Raw genomic sequence first — 12,279 nt, 5'->3', positions numbered from 1 at the left:
GCATGTGACAGTCATGAAACCTGTGGTACCATAGGAAAAAAGTACTATTTTGCAAGATGAAAAAAGGTGAATATTTAATCACTTACCCCTTCTGCCTTTTCTTCTGTGTTAGCCAGCATTTCCTGGAGGGCCCGTACTGACAGAGACTGCTCCAGCACAAAGGTACAGATGGACAAATCAGGTGGAACATTCTAGGTAAAAGAGAACCATGAGATCACATCAGTAACACATTTGCCAAGTAGGACTTTCCAGTGCCTCTATTTTGCCTTACCATCCATGAATCTGAAAGATCTACTCCATCTCTGAGGCTAAGAAAGCCAGCCACATACTGGGCTTCATCAGTTAAGTCTTAGCCAGCAAACGGTAGTATCTCTTGCCCTCTGCTCAGCATGCACAAGCTGATACCTGGGGTATCAGCTCCCCCCTCAAAAAGAAAGAAACTCGCAATGAAAGAAGAAACTAATGAATTCCATCAAGTTCAGCAGAGGATTGCCATGAATGTCAGGACTAGTGCACTCCCCCTGTGTGCCTGTGGAGAGGAGGAGAGAGGGGTCTTGCAATTCTCTTTAAAAATCTAGTGGTGATTACAGGGAAAATGGCGGCTGACTCTTATTGGAAGTGCTCCTTGAAAGGAATAGGTGCAGCAATATAAGTTGTACAAAGAAAATTAGAGAATATAATTGTGAGTAGAAAGGCTCCCAAGTAAAGCAATGATAAGTCTGCTTGGACATTAATTAGTACATTGAACGTGTGTCTCAGACACTATGGTCAGATTGGGAAGAAAAACAAATTCAGCCTTTAGGCTACTGGTAGTTACCCAGACCTCATCCTTACCATGAAGGTCAAGATGAATTTTCATAGCAGAAATACTGGACACTCAGTATCATGGCCAAGCCAACAGCTTCACAGCCCTGCAGGTCACTGTACCTTACCACAGTCTGCTCTAACTGGGATAAAACTAGAGTCCTATAAAAATTAATATTTAACTTGTCATGATTGAAAAAAATATCATTGAACTATTGAAAAGTTAATTTTCCAGACTATCATAAAAATTCATATAAAATTGAGAGAGGTTTGTAATAGCAATGTCTAAGTTACAAAATAGCAAGTAAAATTAGATTTTATGTGGGGATCTTTACTTCTGTTAATAGAATATGTAACTCCTACACACCTTTACTTGCCTCCAGAAATTCTTTCATATTTCTTCTCTATTTTCTTTTCATGTTAGTTGCTTATTTAGTTTAGGAATAGTTTTACTGACTGTTGGAATTCAGTTTTTTACACCATGAATGCTTTTGCTGTTAAAGCTGTAAAACTGCACACTTATTCAAACTACGTAAAAAGTGAAGACGCCACTTCCATGTCCAAATTGTAAAAGGTGGTTGCAAAATCTTTTTTTTCCCCCCCCAAAAGTTAGTTTACTCAGAATACCTCACACTCTTACTAACTTATTGTACTGCTGTTCATGCCTCCTAAATACAGCAAGTCATGTCTGTTTAATACATACCAGATCTTTCATTATCTTCCAATAGTTACATTTCAATGAAATTAATGGAAAATTGTATTTTAAATTTTTAGCCAGATGAAAAAGGTTTTAATAGCATCTTCTTTTGCATGGGCTTTTCTGCCTTATGCAATGATACTTACGCATGGAATATTTTTCAGCCAACTCTTTCAGAATCAGGACCCTACTTATTTGTCAGTGTTCTTGTTACCATTTTTCTTTTGTAGCCAGTCGGACACCACAACAGTCCTTTTCATGCTAGGACTAGGCCAACAGACAAACAATTCGATTGTCTTCAAAACATCCTTGTAATGTAAGTACTATCACGAGCCCTTATTTTACAAAGCAGGAAAGAGAGCGCACAAAGATCTCAGGCTGCAAGGTGTTGCTTCTACTAGTTAACACAAGGACAGGTTTCCAGCCTAGAAAGCCTCACAGCCTAACAGTGCAGCTCACCCTCCATTCAGCCCAGCAAAGACTGACAAACAAGAGTATGAAAAAAAGAGAAAAAATGCCCATACACTGTGCTCAGAAATGAGCCAAGGCTACTTTTCTGCATCTATAAGCAAAGTCTTCTTAACAATATTCCCACTGTTATTACTGTTATTTAAAGTAGCATTTTTGCTGGCAGAATGTCTCACACATACGATTTTGGATCTATCAATTTTTTTACTATTGAACCTACCCTATAGGTTATATACTTTCCAATATCAAAAATCCTGCATGGTTTCAAACATTGATCAAAACAACATAACTCAGACACTTCTCCTTCATCCATTTCATCCTCCCTTTTGTTCAAGACAGCCATGAGCATTTCCTTTCCTACGCATTTAAACTGAGGTATGAAGTCCCAATGAACATATTTCAGCTATTCTCATTGCAGGTGAGTAAGGCACAATTTTGCTGCCTGAGAGTAAAAAAGGAGAATGGTATGAGACCATTTTGCTTTAATTAAGTGAAAGAAGTACTGTGTTCTTACAGTCTAGCAAAATGTTAGAGCCAGTTTTTTTTCATGAGGCAAAGGGAGAGCGCATTATCCCACCTCATCTTTGTTGCATGAATGCCTGGGTACTTGGTGGCCCTCAGGGAGAAATGTTTTTACTGACGCTTGCAGTGAGCATGTGAATTAGACTTTCCTCTCTGGCAGTTCCTCACCCAGCTCTGCTCTACTGAAGATCCAACAGGCATGGCTGCATCAATCCCAGCATGTACAACAATCAAAGCACAGAAAAACATGGGACAGATGCAGACCTGCCAATGTATTTAGCTCAGTTACAGCTCTGCTCATCCCTGTACACTCCATTTCAATGCTGGTGCTTTTAATGCTATGGATTTAAAGGATGAGGCTTTGGGCCTCAGACAGACTGAAGTTTCCTCTTTTAAATAGCCCCCTCCAAAGCCAATAATTCCAAGTAATTTTAAAACTCTCATTTAAATATAACAAAAATCATTCACAGTGTCTTTTCCACCTCTTAAAAGCATAAAATAAAAATGAGGAGAGAAAAAGAGAGTCTTTGCCGGACCTCTGATTATCTACCTTATTGTCTCTCTCTTTATCTCACACACAGATAGAGGATGGCATATGAAAAATAAAGGTATTCTATAGCAGCCTAACATTCCCCATTGAAAGATACCTTCATACAAAGTACAGAGTAGCTTTTAGTCCCCGGCCTGGAGAGCAACTGCATATTCTAGTGGCTGCAAGGAAAACCTGTAGCAATTAGTTTTCAATATCAGGCTTTTTTGAGGACAGGTGAAATGTGTAGTCAGGTATTTCAATGACTGCTTTGCTAGGCTATGAACACACTATTAAATAATAAATAATTTTAAAGAAAATATTGTGCCACGTCTAACCACCCACCAATGCACTTTTAACAAACACCAAAACTACCAGGAAATTTCCTACAGTTTAATGGTAATAATACATTTCTATTTTGCTAACAGACCAGAAACTATAACCCCAAAAACTGATGGCACTCAAAGCAGAGGTGTCATCAGACATAAATAACCATACTGGCAATCTTCAGCCTTCTTTTCTACCAATTTTCATCACATTTATCTTTGCTGCAGTAACTTTCTTAATGAAGACATAGAAAATTAATTCATATTCCAAAAGGGGGTTTTGGTTTGTTTTGTGACAGAATATATAATGTCCTTGGACAATCCAGGGAATCTGTATCACTTCAGTTCAAATGATCAGTGGAAAATTCTGATAAGCAGTGGCAGTATTCAAAACAATTTATTTTCACTTCATTTTGGACACATTTGCAAAATCAATCATACTTTAATGTGTTTGAATATAAAATATACTCAGTGACTTAAAAGGTAAATAGTAGTAACTCCAGTTTCTCTCAGTATTAATAAAAGCACTACTGATTTGGCTGCCAGTTCATGTTTAAATTTGCCTTCATCGATTTTTCTTTCTAGTAAATCTACTCAGTTATAACTACAGCCTAATATGCAAGTAGTTTGATTTTAAAAATAAATTATTACACTAATAAACCAGAAATTGTGTATTGCATTTCAAAAGGATATTCAGTACCTGTAGGAGAAAAGCAATAAATTACTATTACCTGTTTCTATTGTTCCTTCATCATGGCTTGTAATAGCCCAATCAGCAAAATCAGACAAGTTAAAATAAATGTAATGGTGATCTGGAATTTTTAAGGCATACCCATTACTGAGGTAATTACTGGATTATTTAGAAAATTAGTGAATTCCTTATTCCTCCTGTCATTTTAAACTACATTTATTGTGTACACTAATTTTCTGCAGTAATATTTGCATATTAAACTATGCTTTACTCTGTGGGAGGCAGATTTGCAAATTAGATAATCATACCTTTTATTAAAAAGGTGCTTTGAGTAAAGCTTTTGAAATATATTTTAAAATATCCCTAACTTTATTCCAACCCACAAGTGAATCATGGGTACTGGCTGTATTCATTATGCTCAACTGCAGTTTCTAGAGAATTTCTATTTACAAGCGTACCACACAGCAATGAAAGCAAGAGGCTGAGATGTGAAACGCAGTGCTGTTGTCACTACTCTGACAATCACACAGTGCTAACAAGCCACTGTAAAATATAACCTGCTCGTATAGTACGTTGCACATAATCTCGTGAATGTAAACTGAAATTCTGCCTCTCATAAATATTAGTACAAGACTGAAGGATAATAAATTGCATCAGCAAACAGAATTCTGTCTCTAAGAATAAGCTTCACCTCAGCTTTACTTCTTTTCCTAGATATTTGCACTCTTCTTAGTTATTTTCCTGAGCTTGTGGTTATTTTTGTTACTCTTCTAACCAAACTCCCAATGAAACAGACTTGCAGGTATTCAGCTTTTAACTGTATACTAAATATTCACACAGCAGTGCCTAAACAATCACCTAATTAAGCAGCCTGATGTCAAAAAATGAGATGTGGGTGTTCATAATTTTTTTTAACACTAGCACATTTACTATATGCCTAACTTTGAGAACCCAAGTAGGAGTACTCAGAAAATTCATTTTAGTACAGAATCTAAGCAAAACATCTGTAGTCCTATTTGTGGGAGCTTGAAAGAAACTGAACCCATCAGCTATTTTCAACTTAAATTTAAATTTATACATCTCCATCTTTCTGGCAGCCCTTTCTATTTAAATGAGATTCTGTCTGGTGACAGTGATGAAACACACTCAATATTACCAAGAAAAAACATCTATTTCTAGGACTCTACAGAGAAGGCATAGCTTTCCTTGTTTTCAAGCTTGTCATTGTAACAATGGACCCAGTACAGAAATATATGGCTCTGACAGCAAGTCCCATCAGCCAAACAGAATGAACCATATTCATCAAATCCCAAAGCAGAAAAGACAGAGAATGAATTATGAACCTTACAGTTTCTGTTCTGTAGAGAAGAGTGTCAAGTAACACTGTCCTCTCCACAGAACTCCTCCAGGAACAGTGTCAAGCTCCCACGTGTTTACCATGAGCAGACTGTGAAGGTTGCCTGGACACCTCCTACAGAAAGTTTGCTATCAGCTGCTTGTGACTATTTCAGTCTGAAACCATCGCTTCCTGTATGAGGCTTTTATAGGACTTTCCATCCCAAGAAGCTGTTTCCCTCAAAAGCAGAGAAGTTCCCAACATTCAAAACTTTTTATGTTACTGTACCTAAAACCTGTAATGCCCTCATGTTTTTGGAAGAGCAGTTTGACAAGAGAGCAGCTTTTTGTCACAAGTACCCTTTTCACATTTTCTAGGAAAAACTTCGAAAATCCGGTCATGTTCTACTTCCTGAAAAATGTCATTTTTCACACAGGAAAAAGTTCCTTATTAACAGTTTAAAACTCTAAAGAGTCCTTGTTTCACAGACAACTGTTTCAGGAGATAAAACTTAGAAACTGACAGGAGAATAAAATCAGAACAGAGTGTAGAATTTAAAAAAAAAAGGAAAGAGAAAGAAAAAAAGGAGACAAACACAGGGAAAAACAGCTAGTGATGGAACTGAGGTCAGACACAAATACACTGCAATCATTCCGCTTTCAAATCTTATAACACAAGACAGCTCCACGTCCTCAGTGATTCTCTTGAATTGTGTTGGTTGCCTATGCCACTACATGCTGATCTCCTTGTTAATCTGACCTAAACAACCAACTCTTTTAATTTTCTTAAAAATGCTCTCTCTGGTCAAATATACAAAGCTTCCCCATCTTGTCCAGACCTCTGAGTGCAGAACTCTCCCATAAGTGAAGCATTAGATTTGATAAATCGAGCAGTGAAAAACACCTTGATACACTGAGCATACTTCCTGCTGATACATCAAACACTCTTCCACAGTAGCCTTACTCTGATTAGAAGGAGTTACTAGTTTTTATCCTCTATGAGTTTGCACAGCAGTGAAGACAAAAACCCTTTCCCACTTTCATTTTCAGATAGCAAATGTCATCTGCTGGTCACTGTGTAACAGAGCTCACTGGCAAAGAAAAGAGTGTGCGCCTGAAACTTAATCTGTATAAACCTCAAGGTGTAGAAGGAAACTGCTTCTTGGGATTTTTCCTTCTCACAATCTTCTTTAAAAATCCATAAGAAACCTATTTCTATGTAAGATGTTCTTAAGTACAATTACAGTATTTTCCTTTAATCTGAAAACAGTGTAAAAGTTCCATTTTAGAATTTTTCAGTTTTTGCTCTTTGGAAATAGCTTTGATCCTGAAATCTGTCAAAGGTCTTCAGGCCATTATTAACAGAGCAGACTGTCTTAATCACTTGAAAGCTGTAATTGCTGGTATGGTGTTTACTTTCTGTATAGATTAAGGGCTGCATACATTCCATCTTTAAATGGGTAAGAAGCTTTTTCCTCTTATCTTCCATCTCTTCCCTCTAGTCTCCTTTCTAACCTAAGGACATAAGTCCCACATATCTACATTACTGAGAGATGTTTCCTTTTTATCTCCTTTTTGAAAATTTAAAGCTCTTAGCAATAAAGTGATACTGGATAAGGAGCCATACAACTACATTGCAGCATTGATGGATAAACTTGGTCAATCAGCTCAACTCCCATCACAACATATGCTGCTGTAGCCAGAAGCTTAGATGAACATTAATTAATAGTGTATCACCCTAATTCAGTGACAATGTGTTAATTTTTAAGATAATTAGGAAAATTCCTTGCTCACAGGATCAACAGTGCTAAAGAGTGTCCAGGCACACATTCAAATTAACAAAACATTGTTTGTTTCTCTTCACATTTATCCCAAAAATTCTATCTTATTATGCTAATCCTATGTGAATTATTCAAAACTTTAACATTCCCTTTTATTCTTAGAGATTATGTTGTGTTTTACTGCGAAGAATAATGGAAGAATCTAGGATATTATCAGTTGGGAGGGAACTGTTGCTTTAGAACCTGGAAGGAAGCAGCTATCCTTTGATTCTTGCAGCATCAGAAAGATGACCTTTATAAAATACCGTTTTGTCTCTCTCTGGAAAGCACAGCATATACGCAAAAGGAAAATCTTCCTAATTCCTGACCAGATTTAATAAAAACCTTACACATTACAACAATCATATTTCGAATTAACCCTGTAACCTTTCAGGATCAAACAAAGGGCAAACACACACATGGTGTGTGCCTGTAATAAGTGACATGGCCTGACCTGTGTCAGTGGAAGTTCTTGCCTCTGCATAATAATCAATAGGCCGTTATTTGCTGAGATTCTCTTACTGTTAAATTTATCTGAAATCTTCACAGTAGAGTTTTAACATGTAAAAATGACATCCAAATAAACATAAATACTAATCCTTCCAGAATACCAACTCTTATGAGCAATTCATCTATGTTGCAGTAAACATGAAACACTATGTCTAAGAGAAGTAAAATCTGCTTATTTATCTCATAAACTGTCAACTTAAAAACATAACAGACATTAAATTTTAACTTTAAAGGATTTTGTTTCAAGTTTTCAACTATTGTATTTTCCATTGTATGTTGCTGAAATCAGTGGTCAACCTGTGTACGTAAGAAAATCAAATCTTGCTGAATGAGGCACTGGGAGTTTATGCTCTGAGTCACCCTTGACTTGCCCTTAAATGAGCGAAAGGAGATGCATCATCAGTTCTCTGCTGGGCAAGACAATTTAAAATTATATTTAAAAAAAATGCATTACCTTAAAATACATATACATCAACCTCTGTAATGTAAAGAAAATAAATTAGAACGGTATATTGATAGTTTTTCAGTAAAAAAAAAAATCTATCTTTAATAATGAAGTTCTTGTAGTCCAACAGAAACTCAAGCAGATAATTTGGGTCAGGGAGAGAAGAATTTGAAGAGCCCTAAAAGCAAGGACTGCCTGCCAGAAAACTCCAGGGATTTAAGGACTTATACTGACAAGATTCCACTGCTGATAAAAGGTGCAATAACACTTTCAGGAATAAATATCTGTTTGAAAAAAAATCTCACCATGTATACTCAGAAACTGTAGCTTATCTATCAATGTCTAAGTATATAAAGCCCCTGCTTGCCTGGGCATGGCACTACATTTGAACATCCACTACATGATGTGAAAAATAAACACTTGTTTTACTATACACCCCTATTAACTACAAAATCAAAAAGAATAATTGCTGTAGTAATTTGTTCTAAATATTCAAATTTTGTTCTTCCTTGGTCTAGGGTGCTGAAATATTGCTACTAAGCTATTAAGATAAAACCAACTACTGCTTTAAATAATTCTTTGTTTATCATTCAATAACACAGAACAAAAAGCTTCTACAAAGTACTGTCTAGACAGAAATACCCACATGCATTTCCCACCTGCCTCGGAAGTGAATTATGCAAGAGGCAATAAAGCAAGAGGCTTTAAAATTCAGAGATGGTAAAGACAGTCTCAAGGAAATAAACAATCTGTGGACTTCTACTCTTTTCATGCTACACTTGAATACATGTTCAGGGGGGAGTACAACAAGGAGGGAGTATAACAAGTTCACAGATGTCACCCCTATGTGAGACTATCACATTCATTTAGATCATCGACCAACCTGGAGTTTCCTCCTTTAACACAGTCAAGATCTTCTTTTTCAAAAGTTCACTTTCATATATCAGATAATAAGATAACTACAGACCTTTGCACACACCTATTGTGCACAAGGACATATCATTTTCTAGATGGTTCTAATTTTAATTTGCCAATGTCTTAAACCAGTTCCAGCTCACGCAACTCCCCAGCTACCAGGTTGTAGGCAGCGCAGAGGTCGACTGCACACCATCGCTGTTCCACAAGATCCTTGTACTGGGGCACAGAGAACTTTAAAACTCCTTTAGGCTTGTTCTTGATATTGGAAAAGGCCAAGCCAAAAAAATGACAGATAAGTAGGACATCTTAAGGACTAGTCATAGTGTGGGAAACCACAGTATATTTCCCATCCTCCAGGTATTAAGAACATGTTGGTTCCTTAAGAAAAATGACTAGAGGTGTCAGTGTGGTTCATGACCATCTGTCTTATTTACAGGTTTTCAAATAAACAGCAAACTTCCAGCAATTATTCAAAAATAATTAAACACTCAGGAAAAACAGCCTGAAATGTGATCTTGTGCATTTATGCATATTCTTTAAGACCATAATAATTTCTTTTACCATCTGGCCTCTGGTTTTTTAATGCAAAATAAAGTGACTGTTCTTTTGTTTGTGAAACCAGAAAAAGTTATTCTTGTATTTGTATATGGTAACCCAACTGTCAGCACTAGGAAAATTACTAAAACAACTTGCATTTGGATTTCAAACACAGGGTCACAAAGCATAAATCTTCAAGCTCCAAACTACTTCCACTTGCCCAACTTCCCTCTTCCAATCCAGACTATAAACTAACACCCTCAATTTAATCTTGAAAATATTCTTGTTATCATAGCAAGTTACAGCATTCCCCCAGTTGCTACAAAAGCACAAATAATCTTCCTCCTTTTTCATGGGGAAATAACCAGGAAGTAAAGCCTAAAATCTTGAAAATCAAGACCCAAAAGGTCTAAGTTTCAAAAACTCTTAAGAAATATAAAAAAAAAAATACTCAATACTTTTTCCATTTTGTTTCAGATATGATCAATATTGGATACCTCAAACAAACACAGATTCACTCATTAATAGGCCACTTTTTTTTGCCTTAATTTCTGAGAGCCCATTGGGCTAGGATTATTCATAGGAGTCTGCTGAGCCAGATTTAGCCCAACAGTTCTTAAAAATACTGAGCACAATGTAGTAATACCATGACTTCAAGTGCTAAGAAGGGGTATGAAGCTAATTTGAAACTGCTGCTTTAGACAAACGTTCATCTAAAAGGCTTAAAATAAGCATTTATACTTTTATGTGTTCTTAGCTTGAAACACAGATTTATGAATGTTTTTTCAGGTTTTCAGATGTGCAGCTACATATCGGTCTAATTAAAATTCAGATGACTGCTTTGTAACTACTCTGCATGTACTAATGAAGTACATTTCACTCTAAACCCTTCAGAGAAAATATTTAAAACACTGAGCTCTAGGGGACTTCGTAGAACATGCCAACTGTGTAACCTTGTGATGTTCAGTTTCCCAGGGTAAGGCAGCCAGCCTGAAGCTGCTGGGGTTGTGCTTGTACTGAATAGCCAGCAGTTGTGACTTGCATCAGACATGAATGTACCCAAATAAGAGCTCCTACCTTAAAATATCTTGGATTTCCTCTACATATCACTTATGTATCTTTCAAGGACTTTATTATTGTATTTTATTCCAGTTAGTGCATTTGGCGAAGGCAAATAATCTGTTTGCAGTCCTTAACATGCAGTCCCAAGATTATTAAAGAATCACAAGACTTCTATACAAAATGGGGAAAAAGACAAACCCAACCACCAAAACCCATCAACTGTGCATTTGGATAAGGGCACTGCTTTGAACAGACTGTTCAAAATGCAAATAGATAAACCCATCAAGCAATGATAACAACTTTCCTTTTTATTAGGAACTGTACTAAAAATGTTAGGATTCAGAAAATAAATCACAGCAAACTGGCAGGTTTTTAGAAGCCTCTAGAAACTTACCAAACCAATTACAGGACTGTACACCACATATCTGACTTTATTTAGTCACAGTGTTTGTGTCATAGCCATATCTCAGACAAGAGTTTTCAGTGTATTTGCTTCTTTTTACATTCTAATCTTTATATAATAAGAGGCATAAACAGTTACTGGGATATATAGTTATAAAGGAAAACTGATTTAATGGGATTTTTCAGGTTTTCTTCACTTATTTTAGACTGTAAGTGGAATTCCTACATCTATTCTAAAAAAAAAAAAAACAAAAAAAAGCAAACACAAACCCAAAAAAAACCTACACTAACAAATGAGAAAAAACACCCGAAACAGCCACATCATATGTGGTTTTGTGAACATTTAGGGTTTGTTTGTTTTTAACACACATTTAGATAATGAAGAAAGTTGCAAACTACACATTTTACTGGAGAAATTACAACTCACATTTTGTTAATTAAATTTCATAAATTATATCACTTTGGGTCAAGTTTCTTGAATGGAAACCAATGTCACTAACAGTGTGAAGCATCATTAATATTAAAAAGAAAATGAGCATTTTGAAATTTCTCTTGGATTGTTTAGTTGATAGCAGACATGATGCATGCATAGATATCATATGTATTACTCTGTCATTCAATGCCATCACTTGGAGTATTATCATCAACTAAACTGGCCTACAAAATTACTTTGATCCTATCTTCCAGCTTTTGTCACTGCATGTTCAGGTTACATGTCACGCACTCTACCAGCATATTTAAGAACTCAGAACTCTTCTTCGGAGGTTTTTTTTCCCAGGTGCTTTATCTATGACAGTCTTACGTATCTCTAAAATACATTTTGACAAGAAAATCCCAAGTACACAATACATTTAAAGTCTTATAATAAAACTCCACAGGTTCTAAATAACCAGTATTAAGCATTCAGGGCCCAAAAACAGAGAACTGGCCTATAACCATGTCTTACTTTTAAAAATACTAAGTGAGCATAATCCAAAAAGAAACTTTCCCATTCATGAATGTACAGTTTGAAGATGGGAAGAGCTATCAATTCCTATTTGGTAGCAAATAATGCCATATTAAGCTAAAACTCAATGTATATCTCTGGCAAAGCTAGATTTGATAAAAAATATTTCTTTAAGATCAGAAATAATCCACTCTTGTGTGAATTTAAAATTCCAAATATCTGCTTCAATGGGAGATATGATGAAAAATTAAAATAGCAAGGTTTCAT

The 12,279-nt window shown here is 36.0% G+C and overlaps 1 protein-coding gene across 1 annotated transcript in view; it reads right to left on the bottom strand.

Moving 5' to 3' along the window:
• The window catches only part of RYR2 (ryanodine receptor 2), a gene marked incomplete at both ends in the record, with an annotated part of 390,473 nt that overhangs the window by 270,938 nt on the left and 107,256 nt on the right, over positions 1-12,279 (bottom strand). Inside the window, one exon of the mRNA XM_082276741.1 lies at positions 87-191. Coding sequence (XP_082132867.1) covers positions 87-191 — 105 coding nt within the window. The remainder of the gene's footprint in view (positions 1-86; positions 192-12,279) is intronic.

The sequence above is a fragment of the Coloeus monedula genome (genome assembly GCF_965178545.1).
Source record: "Coloeus monedula genome assembly, chromosome: 2".
NCBI lineage: Eukaryota > Metazoa > Chordata > Aves > Passeriformes > Corvidae > Coloeus > Coloeus monedula.
Note: the sequence above shows the minus strand (reverse complement) of the source record. Positions and strands in the feature narration are given on the sequence as shown.